Source organism: Cydia splendana, chromosome Z (genome assembly GCF_910591565.1).
Source record: "Cydia splendana chromosome Z, ilCydSple1.2, whole genome shotgun sequence".
Taxonomy (NCBI): Eukaryota; Metazoa; Arthropoda; class Insecta; order Lepidoptera; family Tortricidae; genus Cydia; species Cydia splendana.
The window spans coordinates 27,805,575-27,828,729 of record NC_085987.1 but is presented as its reverse complement, the minus strand read 5'-3'; the positions used below and the strand labels follow the sequence as shown (position 1 = coordinate 27,828,729).

The 23,155-nt window shown below is 35.1% G+C and overlaps 1 protein-coding gene and 1 long non-coding RNA gene across 2 annotated transcripts in view; one reads left to right on the top strand and one right to left on the bottom strand.

The window, feature by feature from the left end:
• Positions 1 to 23,155, bottom strand: part of LOC134804691 (basement membrane-specific heparan sulfate proteoglycan core protein-like) — a 185,765-nt gene that overhangs the window by 53,773 nt on the left and 108,837 nt on the right. The window contains exons 10-12 of the mRNA XM_063777814.1: positions 2,531 to 2,641; positions 2,332 to 2,448; positions 818 to 943 (exon numbers count right to left, since the gene is read on the bottom strand). Coding sequence (XP_063633884.1) covers positions 818 to 943; positions 2,332 to 2,448; positions 2,531 to 2,641 — 354 coding nt within the window. The remainder of the gene's footprint in view (positions 1 to 817; positions 944 to 2,331; positions 2,449 to 2,530; positions 2,642 to 23,155) is intronic.
• LOC134804946 (uncharacterized) overlaps positions 1 to 23,155 on the top strand; it is a 371,780-nt gene that overhangs the window by 274,283 nt on the left and 74,342 nt on the right. The window lies entirely within an intron of this gene.

Genomic DNA, 23,155 nt, shown 5'->3' with positions numbered 1-23,155 from the left:
TACGGGACAACCTGTTTTTTTTCATCACAAGCTCAATGTGCTATTGTTAAGTTTTCTTAGTCTAAGATACCTATCCACTATCAAAATGTTTAATTTGATTAAATTGTAGGTTAATTAAAAAAATATATATTTAAAGAAATATAACTACAAGACTTATAATGTATATGTAGGTATAGTAGGTTAATAAAATAACATTTCTCAACAAAATTGAGTAGCAGGGTGAGAAAAGCGAATTTTATACTTAAGATAATGAAAATATGTATATTGAACGTTAATTACTTAAAAACAGGAAAAGAAATGGTTATTTATCATTAAAATACAATTATTTATAATTAAAATACAAGCGTGTATTTTTACAGTAGTTTACTTATTAGATTTAAAGCAAAAGCTAAAATATTCTGGCTTTGGTGAGTTGCACTGAAATTTGGCTTATTGCTCCTTTAATTTTACGCACAGCGGTTAGGACACAGCCGGTAAGTGGCCACAGGCACTTCGCGTGGAAAATAGTACGTAGCGTAGTAGCTTTAGTTAGTACCTACCTAAATAGAGTTTATTAGAAATGTCTCTAGGAGTTATTGAATAAAGAAATCAAACGATCCATTAGTGGGTAATGAATGTAAGACTATCATAATTATTAATGGAAGCTCATCAGAGCAATATTTACGATTAAAAGAAATAATAGTAAGTATATAGACTATAGAAATTGCAACAAGGAGAAACAGAAACAGAAGAAGGAAAAGAAAGAATAGAAGAAAAAGGACGAAAAAGAAAGAATACTACAAAACAAAACCGAAAACTTTAGACTGAAAGAACTTACGACAATTCACTTCGTCGGAATAGTCTCCTGCAGGGCAATCGTAATTTCTGTTGCATCTTTGACTTTGCAGAATATACGATCCGTCTTTGCACATAAAGTACTCGTGGGATGTCAGCGGCGGCAAAGCTAATATTAAAATAAACATGCAAAATATTAAAAAAAAGTGAGGTGATTGAAAAGCACACACATTAAATAAGGTAAGGGCCCTATTAAAAGTCACGTGTCCATTTAAATCGTCACTGGGATCCACTTCACAAGAAACAATTACAAAGAAATAAATTTAAATCAATCTAAGTGAATACGAGTAAGTGGCACTAGTGAGAACATACAAATACCTACGAGTGAACAAATCAAAAACCTTAAGCTCATAATATTAAGTCGTTGGTTAAGCTACTGGACGCGACCCCTCTGGCGCTATTGACCCGAATGAATTTGGAAATGTTAGCTTAATCATCGCATCAGACGGTGCCCATTGCTCTACATAATAGTCTCAGATAGATCGCGACCTGACTGCCATAGCCGTAACTTGTATGCATTATCCTCGTCCTCGACTTCGTGCTACGAAACTGGGAGCATATTTGACTCGTCTGAGTGGAAGGTCATGATTGGCTACCATAGTTGTCCTTGTTTGTCCACTTTCCTCAAATATGATTTTCAAGTAATACATATATTGCAGCCAGATACCTGTGATTCTGACGACTCGAATCATCTCCCATAATGTTCATTATTTAATGTGCGTGCTAACTGAATTCATTTTTGCTTAGCATGCTATAGGTATTAACTATACAATGGTATAATGAGATTATTAATTTAATGATATATGGCTTTTATTTCTATGAGGTAAATGATATGATTGAGTTATAATAATGGGAGTATTCTTTTAATGACTATGAAAACAGTAATCAGTAAAAAATAAAATCAAATAAAAGGAACACTATACAACATTCAGATCCGAACCAAAGTCCTGCGAAGCTCGGAAGAGAGATACCTATTGGCGGAAGTTACTAAGTAACTTTAGTATAACTTTAGGTAGGCAAGCATTTAGTTCGGTCGGATGGTTACCGAGACAGTTGCGTTCGTCGGATCGGTCGGTGGGGCAGTCCACGCGACCGTCGCAGCGTTGGCTTCGCTTGATGCAGGTTCCATAATCGCACTGCCATTGGTTTGCCGTGCATGCTTTTTAAATAAACATAATATATCAGTCTCCCCGCATTTGGTACACCCATTTACATACCTATTAAATAGGTGAACACTTACGACAACCCATCTCGTCGCTGTCGTCGCCTGCACAGTCTCTGAAGCCATCACAGCGCAGAAGCATTGATATGCAAGTGCCATCTCGGCATCGAAACTTTCCGCTATTCGGGCATACGTGGTGACCAGACCATGCAAATATACGAGATACTTACCGTTCCAATCCAAGTTGAAGCATAAGGAAACGAACATACATTTAGTTACAGTCAGGTACTGAAATATTTATATATCATAAAAATTACGATCGGCATTTTTCTTACCTGCGGGACAATTTATTTCGTCAGACCCATCATTGCAGTGATCTACACCGTCGCATCGTTTTCTTTCTTCGATGCATACATTGCTGTCCCGGCATTGGAAGTCACCGTGTTTGCAGTCTGTACGATATCAATCGAATAGACGTAATATGGCATGGAAGGCACTATATTTAAACCAACTTGTGTTTAAAAGCCAACTCACCGCAACCGACTTCGTCCTCATGGTCTGGGCAGTCGACGACGCTGTTGCACCGACTCGACCCCGATATACACTTGCCGTTGTTGCAGCGGAAGTCGTTGGCACCGCACGTTTCTGTCAACAAATATACAAGAATCATCAATGCTTGGAATAATAATTAAACAATGTTCTGTACGATCCGTTCCTTTCTCAAAGGAATATAACCCTTTCAAGTCACTATTTGTCCCAAAAATGTAAGTACACTGCTAATCTTAATGCCCAATAATACCAATAACCAACTATTTAATAATAATCATAATCAATTTGAAATCAAACATATGAAGGGATACAGCTTGCATACATAATTATGTAAATATTTTGTTTCTATTTAGTCCTTTTATTGCCAAAGATAACAATAAAGCGCCATCTATACACAATACTGTAAATCAATAAGCCGAGGCACTAGTTAGTAAAAGGAATCCGTATTCCTTTCTCTCTCTGCACCACCAGTAGACCTATCGCAAGTATACTCGGGGTATCAACTATAGATGGCGCTACGTATGAAAGAAATCTTGTGATCTGAGAGTGTCTTGTATTTAAATCGGTTGACTATAATTTAATTTACCATGTTACACTCGTATAAGTTAGGTACAGTCAACATCAAATATGTAGATATGACGGCCAAAGTGGCCAAATATGTCAATACTTTTCAACTCTTTTATTAAAACCTACATACACTTTAACTGGAATAATAATTTGAATTTATATCACCTACTTACAATGTATTAGGTACGGTCCGATTACATTCCGTTTGGTTAGTTAGGCATTTCTCGCTCTTTGTCATAAAAGCTCCATTTTATCCGACAGCACGACGCATAGGAGGGTAATGTGTTTATCAGTCTATGTTATGCATGTTTATTCCTTTGTGGCGCCCTTGAGATCAAACGCGTGGCCCGATATTGATATTTTTTCTTACGTTAATCGATTTTTCTTAATTATCCGAGTGTCACTTAAGACATAAAAATAAAATAAAAATAACAACATGGCGACAACCATAACCGTAATAATTACTGTACAAAAAAATTAAACATGTAAATCGATGTACTGTTTGATGTGCTTTTAATATAAGTAGTGGTTGATTTAAGTATTTTAAGGTTTTTTTAATAACACGTATTTTTTGTTAGTGAGTACCTTCCCACTATATATTTAAACCAACAAACATACCCATGTATAACACAAGGTGTTGTTCCTACATGTTGTTCCAAACTACATTGAAATTGTTTTGAAATAGATAACGTGCCTATTTACAACACATCAAAATATACAAATAAAGTTAAGCTAAAATTAAAACAATAATTTGATCAATAATGATTTGATCTTAATAAAAATCATTAAATCTAAAAATTATTCATATTTGAAAAATAATAAACATATGGTTTTATTACATATACCTAACTAATATTAGTCACAAGTCGCTGCCCCAATATTACAGGGTTCTATGTTTCACTTTTATCGAACTGAAATTTGAGCATTGTCATAGTGACATTAAGTCGAATTTCAACTATCTTGAAAATGTAACATAGAACCCTGTAATATTGGGCCAGCGACGTGTCACTACAGTATGAAAGTAAATCAGTTTTTCAGAAAATTACTGTTTCGATTTTCAATGCAATTTACTTGTCACTACATAGGTACCTCTCACTCCGCACGCTGGCTCATCAAATTTTATAACGAAACAAGTACTTTCAGTCAAACGGTTAAAGTGTGATCACGTTTTCACAGTCAGTGCATGTGCTTTAACATAAATCGACAATAAAAAAGAATGCTCTCGTTCCAAGGCAAAATCTACATTTTTTCCAAGTAAGTATAAACATTTTCAGAAACACCTTTTCGTATTTAAAATTCCACAGCCCACCGCGTAGACGAGCCTAGTACGTGATATACTTAGCACAGCGCGCTAAACAAGACAATGTTCTCCACTTCACCTAGCGGCTTTTGGGCTTTAACATATACAGGGTGATTCAGGAGACGTGAGCAGGACTAACACTGCGCATATCGTTAATTATAAGCAACTGTTTCGTATCAGTATTAGTGAGGTTAACGTTAATTTTCTAGTCATGTTGCAAAAAAAAAGTTATTAATTTTTTTACGACATGCATGGTCACCCTAAAATTAGAATACTAAACTACCGATATTCTGTCTCAAATTGAATGTCATTACTGTCATCACGGTCTGGTTACTTTTGAAAACTCGTATCTCACTCAAGTTTGACAGTTTATTTTCTTCATAATCAAAATGCCATTAAGGTTAAAGAGGTTTTATGTTTATTAATTAGGTCCTGTAGGGTGACCATGATTCTTGAAAATTAAATTTGCCCTCACCAAAAAGTTAAAAAATAGGAAGAAGTGTGGTTGTTTCTCCTAAATACGACGGTGATCGATCAATTATCAGTTACTGAGTGTGCAGGATTAGTCCTGCTCACGTCTCATGAATCAACCTGTATATAGCCGAATATTATATGGAGATCAGTGAATTTCGCATCATATGTACCTACTTATCATTTAATTTAGTACGTTACATGCAATTTGGAACCTATAAGTGTTCTTTAGCTTAGAACTCCTTGGTCTAGGTTTAAAATCTAATTACTAGAACTTCGAGAACCTCATAGTTGCAGACGACGACGTGTATCTAATCAGTTTCTTTCCCATGGCTGCATGCAACCCAAGGATTGTTTGTGCTGTTAGCGTCGTTGGATTCAATAGAGCTGTAGGTGACGATCTAGTTCTTGCACACCACCGTCGAGTCTCTCATCTATCAAAGTTCTATCCGAGACATATCATACTCGTACTCTTGGTACTCGATGGTTAGGAAATACACGAGTTAATTCCACCTTCCCGCTACAAGAGTATGTATGTAGAATAACGCAACTGGACGCATAAATCGTTATTATACATACCTACTTTCATTGTAGTGGTTTGCCTGTAACCGTGGACAGGCAAGAAAAATAAAAAGCAGTAAAATGACAGACCTGCATGAATGTTGCCGTTTAAAACGATGATAAGACGGAAAAATAGAGGAGATAAATATGTAGTTATTATCTTATCCCTCCTTTTACTAAACATGATTGGGCTTTTTAATCCCACGTTTTTAAGATGCAAAGTTCCTCTTAGCCTTCTGACGGGAGGTCGAGTATCTGTGAAGTGTTTAATAGTCCACCTCCGCGCAGCGACTGCTCATCTTTTTGGACAACTTCTTTAAACACCTTGTGTATTCATCGCACGTCATTACACAGACTATGTTCGGGATTCGTAACTTTAAACATAAAATTGAGAAATGGTTTAGTGTTTAACTGATTTCGAGAGCTTGTATCTGATCCATCCCCGCATCCAAAACCCCGGGGTAACATACTACAGCAAAATTTTCAAGAATCTGTATTAGAATCTTCTTATCTACATAAGGGTCGAAAATAATGTGTCCACCCCACCCAGTCTGCATACCTACTGGGTTTTGTTTTAAGTGAATATCAGAGTACAGTCTTATTGAAATAGGTTTATGTTTTTAACCCCCGACACAACAAGAGGGTTGTTATAAGTTGTGTTGACCACTATGTGCGCGTATTCGTGTATCTATTTGTGTATGGCACCGTGGTATTAAAACAGTACTTAGATTCGAATGCTTTGAAAAGGTGATCCTAGTGTAAAACAATGCATCTTTGAATAATTATCTACATACCATAGTTTTATTTATAAAGTGGTTATTAACCATTCTGCGTAAATGACGTAAACGTGTAGCGATTTAGGGCGCACGCGCAGGGCTCGGCCAGAATGCATTTCAATGAACTCATAATAGTATTTATTGTTATCGCCAGTAAAGTTACAACACGATCTGTGCTAAGACAAAATTCTAAAGAGAAAGCTTTTATAAGCTTAATTTTTTCTTCAAGAACCTTATAAATTATCTCTTTGGAATGGCAAAAACGGAACCTTATAGTTTCGTTATATCCGTCTGTCCGTCCCAGCCAGAGCTGTCCTATACAGCCATTTATCTCAAACACTAAGCTTTCTTAATGCTTGGAACATAGGTATGTATATATATATATGTTTTTAGTGAGCCGCTATTAATTGTTGAAGGTACCTAAAATGTATATAAAAGTGAAAAAAAGGTAAATATCAACGTATGACACATCATTTGATAGGTGTTTAAAATAGTTATTTGTACAACAAGAGATCAAAATTTGATATTTCTTCGAGTGCTTATTTTGATGAGCGTAGTAAGGGACTCAAAAGCGCACGAGATGTAAATAACTTTGATCTCGTGTAGTACACAAAATTTTTCATCTTAGCAGTGAGAACATACCTATTAGACAACTTGAAAAATGTAATCCTTCTTCGTCACTTAATACCTATGCACTCATGTTTTCTTAAGATATACAAACAATTAAGTTTAATTACAGCAATCGAACACAAAAACAAAACGTAATAAATTTCAGTAAAATAATATGGAAATAACGAACATCAAATGATACTTCAATCTTTTTCTTTTTTTGTAAAAAAAAAAATTGTAAGATACGGTCTGAATTGCGGATACGTACTATTCTTCAACTATAGTAGAAATTCTTAAAAGTAAAATAATTAATTTTGCGTGATAATCTGTGTATTTTTTGAGTTCATTTTTTTAATTGTACAATAAAATACCTAAAATATAGAATTTTTGACAGTTTTTATCAAATCTTAAACTTTATTTTAATTAAATAATTATTAAGAATTCATACTCGTACGGAGCTCGCACGTGGTTTGGAACGATGCGTTCTGAAGTTTTTAGGGGGTCTATTATAAACAGTCAGTATACCGTTGAATGTCGTTTGAACTTTTTTTCGTCTGTTTCTTTTTGCTAACAGTGTGAAAGGGACAGAGATAATAGAACCCAAGTATTTCGAACTTGTATTAGACCCCGCATGTTGGAATGACATTTGACTATAAAGGTCACTTGAATGTCATTTTGTCTCACTCAGTGAGCAAAATCGCATTTTGCTCACGGTTTTTAAGAAGCAAAGTACCCTTGTTCGAGCTGCTGAGGTGAAAATAAGGTTTATTTCTAAAAAAGTAATTTTTTCGAGAGCTGGTCTCTGATCCATTCCCGCACCCAAAACCCCGGGGGTATGGTGATCACATCTAAAACAATATTCGACATACATAAGGTCCAAAATAATGGAACCAGGCGTATTAAAGTTAAAAAAAGAAACAAGAAAATATAGCTTATCAAATAATTTCCAAGAAAAATATTTTGGCCAGAAAACTTCCCTTTTGCTCGTGTGGCTTTTTATATCATTTGAGGTACGAAACCCTCCATTATTCGTGGCCCGACACGCATTTGGCCGGCCTTATTTCACTTAATATTTTTTATTATTACGTTTTAGTACAGGTACCTACATACGTATGATAATAGCGAGTTTGAAGTTTGTATGTTTCACCGTTATACATTACGAACAAAATGTAAGGTGGGAGCTCCCTTAATATACTTAATGTAAAAAGGGCCCAAAAGAAAGCACTCTAATGACTGTACAATAATGTATCAATTTTGTTAGAGGTACAATTGTTCTAAAAAGCTGAAAGTAAATATCAATAAAATAGCTCCCTATATTTTTCTAACCACATGTAAATTTTCGTTCTAATTTTGAGGTAATTCCAATATTTACTAAAAATACGTAACGCATTCACTGCCAGGGGGCCTAGGAACAAACTTGTATGAAGGTGAACGCATTGGATGCAGTGAATGTGTTAATGATTGACACACTTATATAGTCATAAGTCATAATATGCCTATAAAACTGGTAATGGATGGTCAATTGCCATTACCGCGTAAGTTTTAAAACACGATAAGTTACTGATAATCTGTTTAGAAGATTCATGTATTGTATGGATACGAAACTACATTGGACGTCGAGATAACAGACACCAATTCGAAAAAGCCACCGGAAATCCTGGGCACTGTTTAATGTGGATATGCAATTATGCATACTGCAATACTTAGGATTACTGTTACGGGTTCGAAAATAAAACGCGAAAATATACGCGATTTTTATGAAATCTGACATGCCTCATTTTTTTACTCTTTTGTACGGGCAAAGGCATTTTAGAATGTAGGTACAGCCTGGGGAAAAAAAAGTAAAGCCCTTTTGACAATCAGACAAAGTTACGAATGCGTTTTGATTAACTGTACTTGGAATACAGATTACCTTGATTACACAGCATTCCAAAAAAGTGTATAGGTACTTAAGCTATTTTTGCCGTTCATTCATACGATCCACAACTTTAACGAAAAAAAGCTATACATATATGCGCTATCACGCTAAATAAAATACACGCGTACCTAGTATCGACATTGAGTACGGTGTTTAAAAAAATGTAGGTATGATATTCCAATACGAATGATTTCAGTATACTGTGTAAAAGTAGGCCTACTAAAAACCTGTAAAATTGAGGAGTAAAGTGAGCTCTAAAACATACTCAACTTTTGCTTGTATGAGGTACCGAAGTACGCCCGTAAATTAGGTTTCCGTTTCCCGAACGTAGATAGAAGGTAACAATATTTATTAAAAGCTTTCTGAGGTGGTTACCCCGCATATTGTACAAAAGACGATTTCATAAAAAGTGGACCGCGGTTGTTTTAGGTGTCATTCGCTCAAACTCCTGCACCGACTACTTATTTAAGATTATGGTTCAATCGACATTGATGCACTGTTAATCCAGAAAGTGGAGAGCAACCACATCAATCCTTGCAACGATGTTGATGCAACGGTTACGAAGCAAAGTATAAAACAAACATACGAGTAAATGCTATTTCAGGTGCAGCCATCGTGGTCAGTTTTTAATAAATATCAATGTCGTCCTATTTAATGCTGTAATGTAATTATACTTTAATTTACAATACATATTTTATACCTTATTTAATCGAATTAATGACCGAAACTGAATGAATGATTATTGATTACTCATCTTTCAATAAATTGCTATCAATTTAAATATTGCATTCCTTCAGAAGTACACTATCATCTAAAAATATGTCATTCATAACTACAGGAAATTAATTTTGGAGTGTTAGTTTTATTGAAATCATGGACCCCTTCGATTAGCGACGTTTGGCGTATCGTGGTGATCTCCCGTTGATGTGGGAAAAATCATAAGTTCTCGAATACGTACCTTGTCAAAATTTGACATTAGCAATCCACAGGTAGTTGATAACCAAGCCAAACCGAACTTCCCCGTGTTTAGAGTTGAGTTTTGGTTGTACCAAATGATATTATCCACAGTAGATCGAATCAACGCTTGATAGAATCAACATGCAATAAAATAAACTGTTGATTTGACGTGGATGCGAAATCTGACAGTTGTACATGTCGAATTGGGCCTCAGATTCACGCACGATTTACTCATAGGTACTTACAATTGCAATACACTGCTTGCCCCCCGTCCTCCCGCGCCTTAGGGCCTACCGCAAACCACGTGTTGTCTCTCTGTCACACTGGTAAATTTGTTTGTAAGTCGTGTTTGTAACACGTCGAACGTGGTTCGCGGTAGCCCCTCTGTACCTATGGCGCTATTGGCGCTATGCTCATCCACGACAAAATTCCTCAGACTCTGTGCGCGAATTGTGCTTGAAGTCAGGGGTGCTATTTCATTACAAGCAGCGATGTAAGAGAGGCGGGTGGAACAGAACCCTTACCGACCCTTAATTATGCCAAACTTTGAGCTATGTTCCTATAATTTACCCACCAATTTGTGAAGTGATTAAACTGCCAATAGATGACAAGTTTGGTGGTAGGTGCTTATCAATTAATTATGTAAACAGCTCAAATTAGTGGTCGTCTGTACCTATATCTATTCAAATATACTCAAGGGCAACGTAATGTTACATTATCGTTATATCCATACAAAATGACCCGTTTTAATTGATTTAGTCTATGTCATATACCTATGTCCTGTTTTTAAAAATGTTATTTGTGTTTGAGAAGTAGGAACTGTTCAAAATGGAGAATCCAACGGTAACAAAAACAGTATTATAGTAATTCTGAATAGCGTTTGTTATTATAACATTGTGTACAGGCTTGCAATCTACACAAACATGCAGTTTATGTATGTTACAACTAGCTACAAGTGACTAGAAAAAGTTTATAACCACATAATAATAAATAAATACCTACATACAAACATGAACGCTGAAAACAATACACTCTTTTTTTTGGGCAGTCGTGTAAAAAGAGGTCCACCGTAAGTTGAATAAAACGTTATTAAAATTGTGTTGAGAAGGGACCCTCGAAGAAAAGTCTGATTCGCCCTTGGCCGGTTTTCTAATAGATGAAGGCATCTGAGAAACTTTCTAACTAACTTAACCTATCCTGCTACACATTCTTACAGCATTCTAATGATTAGTATTGCAGGAATATATGGCAACCTCTCTGATGCTCCAGTGCCACCTAAATAATTAAAATCCAGAATCCTATTCGAAGATTAAAAATCGCATAGAAAATTGGAAATACATCGCGAGATGTACTGCAAGTCGACTAACATGACGAGACTCACAGTAAAAATATTATGATCCTATTACTTACTTACTTGTAATTTATTACTCGGAAACTGGCAAATTAACTTAAAGTGAAATTAACTAGGATTTATAATACATATGCTATGACACAAACAATTTAACCTAAGTTATGCGTAATATGCAGTGGTTTTCATTGGTGTCCAAACTGGATTGTTTTATCGGCAACGAACACCCAGTTGTCGACCCAATTATGCGATACCAAAGGGTATCACCTTCTTCCCACTATATTGTTATTTATATTCTTTCAGATAACTTATTACATCGGCCACTAATCATCACAATATGTATTTACTTATTTAAATGTAGAATATTTAATATCAATGTAGGTGTAACCTATACGCTCAAAATAAGAATAATCTTTAATTAAGTACATATATAATATTATATTTATTTAAATTTTTACCGCTTTATAACATAATTATTACGTGAAATCGGCAAAAGTTTAATCGGCTAACTACAAAAGCACGACAAAGTATCAGCTACGCCAAGGTTAGCTAAGGCAGCACGAACGCGGCCTGCGGCGGCGCGTATTTATCATAAGTGTATTTATTTTAGCTTGGATGCGGCATTTCTTTCAAAGTTACTGATACTTTTCTAGCGCATATTAATAACAAAACCGAGAGTGTAATATGTAATACCACGCACACACACAAGCATATTTCCGAAGAGTGTTCAGTAATTATCAATGCAGTAGATTTTTAACCCATCAATAAGTATCCTTCTCAGAGAATCTTTCAAAATGCGTACAGACTACCGGTTTGTCTGTCCTTTCAAATTTGAAATATACGCAGCAACAGTCAGACAATATTTATTAAAAGGTAGTTTATGTAGCCTAAATTCAATGTTTATTTAAGATAATTAATCATATTAAGGCTACCTGATTTTTTATTTTGGCTGATGACTGAACTATAGACATCCTTATTAAAAAAATTATCACTGTTATTAAACAAGAACGGTTCCATGCCTCATCCATACGTAGCCGTCTATGACATCGCGAGCACTAACGTAATAGGTTTCAGACAAGGTGGATTCGACAAATAAATTAAACAGTGTAATAATAAGTAGAAGAGCTTGCGCCAGGCACCGACTTCCCCTCATTACCAAATTGTCCCCGAACGTGATTCGTGAGCAGGCCACTTTCTTTTACCCGGTCATGAAAAGTGCTTAACCTAACTAGGACAGCAACCTACCGAAGTTGGTTAAATTGATAGCAACATGGACTATATTGCAGCCGCACATGCTCGCATTGGCAGTACAAACAAAGTTCATTTGCTATAAAAAAATATATTTAAAAAAATATAATTACTTTTTTAAGATTTTAATAATACTCGCTAATGAACCGTCAATTTGTCAAACCGTTCAATAGATAGACATAAAGGCCTCCGAGATGGGGATGGTACATAAAGAAAAAGAAGTAGATAAATTAATGTGTAAATAAGAAGCACTACCACCAGTTTTAACATTGACATATTCACTCACGTTTACGTAACTTACTTTCTATGCATCTCGCTCGTACTCGCATATGCGAGCAATAGTGGAAGCGAGATGTACAGAAAGTAAATTACGTAGACGTGAGCGTTATGTCAATGTTAAAACTGATGGTAGAGGCTCTGGAACGTTGCTTGTAAGCGTTATTAAATATGATATAAATATTTAAGTAGATATAACAAGCTGATTCTATGTATAAACACACTATAAAAATACCGATATTTTTACCAAGTGTATGACTTTACGTTATCTCAGTACCTGCGTGGCGCATTTTATTTCCTCCAATATTAAACAAACTGAATAGATTTTAATGAAAGACAAAATCTCCATAATAGCAGAACAATTGGATTATCCGCAACCAAATCAGTGGCCGGTAAACATTCATTCCTGGGGGCCGATTTTTGAATTTCGAGGCTCGATTTCGTGTGGTTCAATACTATCAAGCATTTAATTTTTGCTCTATTAAATTGTATTACTAGTTGCTCGAAAACGGTACGTCCTCCGACGTAAAAAATGCTCTAATCATGATAAAAGTTAATGAGGATCCGGAAGGTACCTTAATATGAATTCGTATTCAAATGGCTGCCATTTAGAATTACATAATTTTTGGTATGATTATGTAAAAAAATCGACACTTTTTTATGGTGCCTGATCCACCAAAGCTTGCTGGTAGTACCATTGAAATTGATGGCGAGTTCCTTCTGCATCGAGTCGTTTGTCGATCCAAGGAAAAATGCATTTCCCTAGGCTCCCAAAATTTATTTAGAACCGGTATTAAGGTGATTTTCAGCTTGCTGGGAATTAATTCCTCAAAACGCTAATTTTGCTTCTTATTTGATTGGTCTATATACTTAGGGCTAGCTAGACCGAAAACTGTTGCAAGTGGCGATCATAATAGAACAGGAAAGGTCGCAGTGCAGGCTTAGGAGCAAAGGTCTGGCAGCCCCTAACAAGAAGAAACAATACAATAATTGGCGTAACAAAAGAGCATGTGAAAAATTTAACTTTTTTAAATGTATTCATCATCACTTTTCTAGGGTTACGTGATCCTGGATAGAAATGAGATCGATTAGCATCAAAACATTCATAACACGTCTTTATTATAAACCTGAAATTTTTTTCACTGGCTATTTTTTTTTATATGTGATATCTTTTGGGTATGCTCATTTCGTAAGTCGCGATATCATACATCATTGAACACAAAGATACCAGTCGTCGGTAATATACTGCTCAAAAAATTGAAAATTGAAATAAGAATATAGAACGTTAGGATATCAGTTATATAAATAAAATTGATGTGAAATATATTCGATTCTTATATTTTTTCTTCGGTTTTCTTAGTATTCTGAGGACGTAGGCGAGCGTGAGGCGCGCTGACGGCCCTCCATGAACGAAAACATGCGACGATCTATTTAAATCCTCCTTGATTTACGTCCGACTTCGCATATTGTCGGCATACCTACTCGATGCAAAGTTGCTGGTGATGTGCTGTGCCATTGGGCTGCTTACACGATTCGGAGGGCTAGTCCCGTAGCTAAAGCAGATGCCAAGACTCATTGAAATTCAAATAATGCTCTACACCTAACAGGTCATATGATAATAAACATAAAGTCACAAGTAAAACTCTTAAATAAGAGCTTGCGTGACAATTAGTAATTTTTAATATTTCCAATAGACAACCTTCAGGATGAGAAATTGATACGATTAAGTTATTTACAAATAGGATATGTGGAAGGGCACAACAGACAATCTGTTCCAACATTCTTTACAATCCCGGTTGCCGTGCATAATAAAAACTTATAAATAGAATTTATTAGTCCTTGTCGTGTTTGGGCGTGATTTAAATTATTAAGCCACGACATAGGATGTCAAAGGAGACAGGGGTCTTCATAAACCCAAGCGGGCATAGCTACTTATTTGTACATCGTTAGTGAAGAGACATGACACAATGGTAATTGATAAAATATGCAAAGCAAGTATGAGTCGGCCGTTTTCGTAATCCTATTAAGTGGATAAATTTAAGAAGAAAGCACATCATAAACATACATATTAAGCTTTTGATACATTAATATTCAACCAGTAGTTACAGGTATAATATATATACTAGTACATACTTATATCTATATATATCATCATGAAAGAAAAATTGATAGTAAGGGTTATATTTAAATAGTTTAGGGGCAGATTTGTTTGGAGTGAAGTTAGGTACTTCAATCCGCAAAGTAACTAAGACTACACGAGCAATAGAAATAACCGTTAGGGACTACACTTAGTAAACGCTTAGGTACTTATGTATCTCATAGCACGAGTTTAAAGTAAACTATTCGAAACCCGTTTATTTGCTATCGTCTGTATTAAAGTATTGAGTATTTTCGATTTCAACTCATTGGAATACTATAGTATAGATAATATCCTTTTTCTCGCTTTTACAGTGAGACCAACTTCTGTTATGTTACTCTACGAAGGCCGCCAAAATAGGTGACACGCTCTTTATGGCTCTACAAATAAAATCGTGTCAGATATTTTTGCTGCCTTCGTTGTGTAACATATTATTGCAGGGACAAGGCAGGACTGTACCTACTAGTCATTTGGTCCGTTTAGAATATGTCGATATGTCATAACGAACTGTAGGTAATGTATTTTTACGTACCTACCTATTCTTTGTTATTAATATTACATTGATTATCAAGAACCAGCAAATTTATATATATGTACTTACATTATAGTTAAGAGAGAAGGAGCAAAGTTCAATGGCATACTGTTAATATGGTAATATCATCGTCAACGTCGGTGGTTAATCTTTCGTGAACTGGCGGGTCGTTTACAAAAATTAGGTTGAGTAAAGATGCACCCGCATTATCATTACAATATGCGCATTAGTGTCGTCAGAGCTTTAAAGGAAAAGCTGTCATTCTTCCAAGGCTCGTAAGAAGTGTAAGTACCTACATGCTGACAATTCTTACACACTGAGAAATATGAATATGTAGATTGTTAACCAAGGGATGAAAGGCAGTAATTTCAGACGAGGTAGTTTGGCGCTCGATTGCAGTTAGAGCGCCAATAGTCCTAGAGTGAATTGGTGTCTTTCACCCAAGTTAAACACTCTACTTTTCATTTCAAATGCGAGGAAAGTAAAATATTTGAGTATTTAAAGAAAACATAGTAAGTCTTGAGGGTACTTTCAAGTAACTATTTAAATAGGTTAAAGGATCGTTATTTATTAAATGGAGAGTTAAATATCATATTGGAAATTTAACCGAATTTTAATTGCTTATCGTAAAAAATACGTATTTGGAATATAAAATAAATAAATAATAAATAATTTATTTATTTATTTTAATTGCAGACCCATACGTCAAAAAAATAAAGACGGAACCGTTTAATGGTGACTTTAAGACCAATCTTTGCAATTATTTTCTATCGAACCGATTTCGTCCAATCATGTATCGAGTTCGGCCACTGTCTTTGAAATATTATGAATTAGCTTACTAAAACAAATAGTTTTTCTTAAAAAATGCTTAAGTAACTTTAAACCAATTTGGGTGTTAACTGCCTCTCAAATGAACGCATAGCTTACTACTAACATTTTAAAGAATTAAAAAGAAAACGTAACATCAATATCATTTGATATTTACCAGTCATTTTACGGTGATCAAAAACATCATGCGGAAATGAGACTAATCGCAATAAATCCTAGTTTACCCTTAGGTAAATGACACGCAACAAACAAAAAATAGGTGACATTTAAGGCTTTGTGTAAAAGGAATCCGTTAAATTTTATCGGATTTATTAACCCGGGTGCGAGAGCATTATCCTGTGTACGTCAGTAGTGTCTGATGACAGCCTCACTCCCGATGCGACTTATTGAAAAATCTGCCTCTTTGTACCGCTCGGGGAGCCTTTGTGTAACGCGGCCATGAATATTAAAATATTCAACTCATAAGATCAATTACCTCGCGACCAACACGTTACACTTTATTGCTTAACTCGCTTAAAGTTTCGGTTAGCAAGATTACTGTCAGTCAACATTTATGTAGACAATGTGAGTATTGTCAGAGGAGTAAAAATATCACATTGATATAATTTTTTCACCACAACAGGGGGCCGATTTTTGAATTTCGATCGCTCGATTTCGTCACTCGAAAATTGGTGGAAAACGGCGAAATGCTAATTTTTGAAATACGAGCGATCGAAATTTGGTATCTAGTGGTATTGACCACTCGATTTCAATTTTATTAGTAGAATTTAAATGCCTAGTAGTGGAGATATCATTTAACGAAATACACGAAATCGAGTGGTCGAATTTCAAAAATCGGCTCCCAGCTCGTAAAGTAAGTTGATGCCAATTTTGAGTTCTTTCCTCAAGTTTGTTGGTAAAATTGACTATTAAATGATGATTTTGAAAGATGAATATTTAATAGCGTACATTTGTAATGTAATGTTTTATAGTTAGTAATTTCCTCGCGTTGGTGTGGTGAAAATCTTGTATTACTTGGTAACAAAGTTGGTTTAACCATCGTGCCTTGAAACCCTTGTAACGCTCAATATTCCACTTTTGGAACTACTCGTGGCATTAGTACGACGGTTAAACAACAACTTTGCCCCCTTGTAAAACATTGCTGGAAATGTGAGTTGAGTAATACTTTCAGGGACATGTAGGTTTGTCATTCAATTTCAAATAGATGGGCTTGTGTAGTACGTACATAGGCAGGTAGTATGTAGGTAGAGTAGAGACGGTTAGATTAAAAGCAAGGCTTCTCGGAACTGGCATCGGATTCGATTTAGAACTCACACGTAAGTAAGACTGATAGAGCGTGAGTGAGGCTAAGTTTAGGTCCTTAACTCCTTAGTATCCAATATTAGGGAAGAAAATAGTGCAATTATAGTTAGGATATATCAGATTAAATTTTATCTTAATCGTACAAGAGGGTGACGATTAGTAATGTGTATTTTGTTCGGTGATGACAACGAAGCAAGGAGAGTCGCCCCGTCCACGAGTAGGGGTGTGACCGCATGCCGCGCGACGGCAGTAACAAAACAATTATGTTTTGTAGCGAGATTGGAGCCTGGACCACAAGCGCCTGATTGTGCCCCTCCCCTAAATATGTCCGTAGAAACAACAACCATCAGAATAGAAAATGTTATTTATGAAATACGTAGAAAAACGAACCGATAGTTTTTCTAATACTGTTTTCCAGTTCAAATAATTTTAAAAATCACGAACGGCAAAAACAAAACAGTAATATTGATCATTCGATATTTTTTTGCAAATACTAAAATAATTTATTATCGTTATTTTTAATAATAGTTAAATATATTATACTACCCAAGTAACTACTTATTCCTTATTATATTGTTGTTGTAAAATTGCATATCCCAAATATCACCATTTCATCCAGTTTGGATGCACCCTAAACAGCCCTTAGGACTGAAAATAATGCTAAAGGATTTGGCAGACTTCTTATGTAGGTACTTGTACTTTTTTTTCCGCTTTATAATTAAAGCAGTTTGCGCGAAACCATTTTGTCTGCTATTTTTGTGGCGATTTTTAGAACGAGTGGTTTCTACCAGAAAATCTTACTCACAATAGTCACAATTAGAAACACGAATTAACAAACTATTAGAAACAACTTCAGGCTCATAAATTGGGTAAAATATAATTTGATATGAAACTCTAAACAATACATAGAGCAATGATGGGAGAGGACAAATTGAAGCAACAGAATGATTAAACACGCCCCTTTGGACGCTGTTCGTAACATAAATAATACAGTTCTTGTCTAAAATTATACAAACCTATTTACCTATTAGCAAACACATTAAAAATGTTCATTTAACATGCGCTAAATAACTTTATATTTACGCTGGTGTCGACTGAAAGCGTAATTCGGTCACATATGCAAGAATTGGTAAATATAATGAGGACGTGATGGTCGCTGCCAGCATCAGGTTTAGGAACGGTCGTAATATTTCGTTTTCGTAAAAGATCATACGTGTTGTATTTTTATAGCTGTGGCCCAAATCTATACACCATTTCTACACACTTAGGTACTCTCGTCATATAATCTCGCTCACTTCATATCATGCTAGATATATTTTAATGAACCAGTCTAATAATTGGTACTAATTATATCAATACATACTTAAAACAAATACTTGCTGACGCTGTGTAAAAATATGTTTATATTTAAATTATCGTTTATCGTTGTCTTATTTTAATGACATGCATGAATCGCAATGTTTGTAACTATTATTAATTGTTTGTAAAATGCATATAATTCTTCTCAAAAATTCTCAAAATTTAACTACTGAATTGAAACGAAAGAAAGGAAAATTAGTCAACTTAGTGGTATCAAGTAAAAGAACTTAAGAGTATGCGACTACAAATGCCAGATTTGAATTATTTCCCACTAATTACAATTACTTGTATGAAATATCACACATTCTCTTTGCAGGAAGGTAACTAGTTAAATAATGCCAGGGAAGTAATGGCTGTCGAAAAATTGTATACAATATGACTTAAGTACAAATATATTATTTTATATCAAATAACTGCTCTAAAAAGTAATTCAACCTCTGGGCTAAACAGATATATGTATATATTTAGTTAGTTTAATTAGGTATGGTCTAAGTAAGATTTCCAATTCAGCTGACATGTTTCGGGCCATAGATGTAAGTATCGGGCGGGGTTTTTACACGACTGCCCAAAAAAATAGTGCATTGTATTTTAACCATATAAAATGTGATAGACGTTTCAGTTTACTATTTGATGACAATATTATTAGGCTAAAACTCCGTGTGTTCGATTATATTGAATATTCATTTAAAACATATTTTATACAGAAGAAATAAATATATTATTCATAATAAATCAGGTACTTACGAGCTATATATTGCGCCCGCGCGATGGATGAGCAAATGAGAAGGGGCAAAACTGCCCCAAGGAGAGCCTTCATATCAGCAGATGCTGGAAAGCTGCATCTATTTCGATTGTTGCGTCAGCTGTGTCTTCAGAACCCTCGGCTCCCGCCTAAACAATGCTAGTTAAGCCAAAACTTCGCGGTTACCAAGAACCTGTTACAACACTTCGCACAAAGCATCCAAACATTATGATATCTGGTAAACATCTATTACAATGTTTCTATTATACCTACGAAACTAAATCTATATATATTTTAACTTGAATGCATGTATGTATTCTATAGTAAGCATACCTATTATACAATTTATACATGTGTATAATATATAAAAAAAACTATTTCCCATTTATCGTTGGTAATATCCTTGGATGGTATTTAAGCACATTGTCATTGAGTGTCTGTTTGCCGGCTGTTCGCGATGAAGTTTCGATACACGCTGACCGGTCATTCGTCTTTGTCAACTGTCATCTATTAAACGAACCCCTGTGACTGCGGCGCTCTGTATGGAGCGCATCTGTCATAATGGCTCTGTCACCGTACAACTAAAGTTTGATTTTGACATCATAAATTCATTATGTGAAGGATTAATTCGTCTTTCAGAATAAAATAAATATTTTTTCTACTTCAGAACTCTGTTTTTGTAGAATAAATGACTGCCAGTGAGATTGAAATTAACTTCATAAGAAATGCGGCGCGCGGAACCCCGGCACAGTGTTCTTAGGATCCTAACAGCCGTGTTCTTAAGAATATTCGTACAATATTATGTAACTGTTGTTTTTATTATTCTGATTTCTAAGCAAAGATCTACTACTATCTACAAATTTTTTTTTACTTTGAAAAATATTGTGTGCCAAAAACGATTAAATACAAATTAAAATAAATAATATTAATTATATGTAACACAATTAATATTAATTATATGTAATTAGGTCTTAAAATTCTCGGGCCTGTCTTTTCAAAACTCAACTTCGTTTCGTTTTGTAACTTCGGCCCTTGAATTTTAAGAACCCTTTTTATGTACCTGTCAATGAGTAGGTATAGTGTAAGTAATTTCATTTTTGATACCTACAAGCTTTTATCGCTATCTGTACTATTTAGCCATTCAATAGGCAACTAATACTCATAGAGACAATTGTAACAAACCCAAACACAGTTAGGTGCGTTATTTTATCACGGTGTTCGTACGGCCACCTCCTGTGTCCGTCATCAGATCAGCTCGATGGTACCATAATATTGCATTGTCGTCCAACTTACATATGTATGTGAAGATCAATCGAATAATGGGACCCTGTCTTTATTTAGCGTGCAAGATTTGACCCAAACAAATACTACAAATAAACATTGGAAGTTAAAAGGGGAACATTTAACTATATTATATGTATTTATGGTGCCTTTTCGTTTAGTTAATGCCTAACAAATCAGTAATATAAAATAGATATAGCATTATGATATTCAATTTCTTACACTATTTACATTAGAATAAAAAAGTTACGAATTCTGGTTACAAAGACACCAATTACTTCAAAATGTACCTACAAACATTTTGTAATCCATCAGTAACTTAAGACTTGTTAAGACTTGCGACATTCAATGTTTGGGGTTATTTTTATATGCGTTTGTTAACAAAGCATTAAATTTTGTAGTGACACCTACGTTGAGCGTCGGCCATACGGCGATATAAATCACAATGATTTAATTTGTGAGCCATTCGTCCGCTGCCATGTGCAGTTGTTTTGTTAGAATATTCATTACTCAATGTAATCAAACTAAATGCAGCCGTATTCTGCAGCTGATAATAAGAAACATTATGAACCTCTGGACGATATCAAGAAATTAAGCATGTAAGGAATATTAGTAATAGCCTTCAACATTGAGGAATAGAAGAGATGGCGGCATTTGTTTTCATTGTGTTTATGATCTTATATTTATTTCATTAACTAAGATGTGTAATGTGTAATAGTTGAGTATATCCCTAATATTATACAAAATTTTAATAAATTTTTATTTATGACTTCATCTCTTATTTTTCTACTTAATCTCGTATTAAATCCATCTGTCATCATTTTACGCTGATTCGTGTTACTGAAAAGGTTAGCCCTTGAAAAAGACAACATCTGCTTTTCACATTGCATTATTTTGCCAAAGAAATGAACGTCATCCTGTTGCGTTCTCACGCCCACAATATTCTCATGAGGATATTATTAACCCCGTGTGGCGGCACCTACTCAAATGTAAAAGGTTTCAAATAAGTACGTAAAAAAAACTAGTTAGGTATGTGAATGAGGAAAATGAGGAGGAATGTCCTTTAAGTGTATGTTTGTCTGTCTGTCACCAAAGAGAATGTCTGTCACCTCTTTACCAATGAGCCCCGTAGCCTAAACATCCCCGAAAGCTTAGTAATTTTATGTTCAGTCTCTAATTTATAAATAATCGCACCAATCTAACAAATTGAAAGCTAATAGACCGGGAGATAGTGACACATTTTACTGGGTCATTTGTACCAGTATGGCGGTTCGTCAGGGGTCTAAGTACGTAAAGAACGAAATAAAAATGATGGTCATAGCGCTGGTACCGGCGGCCCAATCGCGTGGGCGTTAGTCGAACGTGTCGGATAAAATACGAGTGTCGAACGATTTGTTCCACAAAAATCCTCGTATTTTTCAATAGTCCATAAAAAAGAAGTAGACGGTAGCGTAATGCCATACTTCTCCGGTGTGACTTACAGCCCGCCATACTGAGGCGAACACATTAATTAAAAAAAAAAACAATTCAATCATTTGTGCCAAGCTAATTTTTGCACAGGTGATCATCGTCGAGCAGCCATTCATGGACATCACCATGCCATACTTTTCGGATGGTTCCAAATGGCCGCCATACCGCCGCAAAGGAGTTATTTTTTTTTATTGCTAAACGATTTGTACCATCTTGTAATTTTTTTTCAAGACTTTCTGTGTGATCATAAATGAAAATCTCATAATGCCATACCTGTAGGAGGTGGCAAATGTGTACAATATTTTTTTTTTTATTTCAAATATGGTGCCCCTTTTTCCCCCTATTAGAAGTATGGCAAATATAATAATGGTCACATTGCATCATATAATTTCCAAAAATCCAAATGCCATACTGGTACAAATCGTCAAAAAATTGTTTTTTGTTTTAAGTCTTGGCTTAAGTCTCACAGTCGTCCGCCCCGTAGTTATAATCTGAAATATATTTTTTTAGGTACAATTGTATCCAAACAAACAGAATATGATGATGCCATGCTGTAAAAAATTATTTTACGTATACATAGTCGTATTTTTGAAACGTGTCGATTAAATAAGTTTTTCAAGTATGGCAGCACTTTATCCCCCTACTATAAGTATGGCAATTATAATAACGGTCACATTTTATCAAATACTTTCCAAAAATTTAAATGCAATACTGGTACAAATCGTTTAACAAAAAAAAAAATAACTCCCTTGCGGCGGTATGGCGGCCATTTGGAACCGTCCGAAGAGTATGGCATGGTGATGTCCATGAATGGCTGCTCGACGATGATCACCTGTGCAAAAATTAGCTTGGCACAAATGGTTGAATTGTTTTTTTTTAATTAATGTGTTCGCCTCAGTATGGCGGGCTGTAAGTCACACCGGAGAAG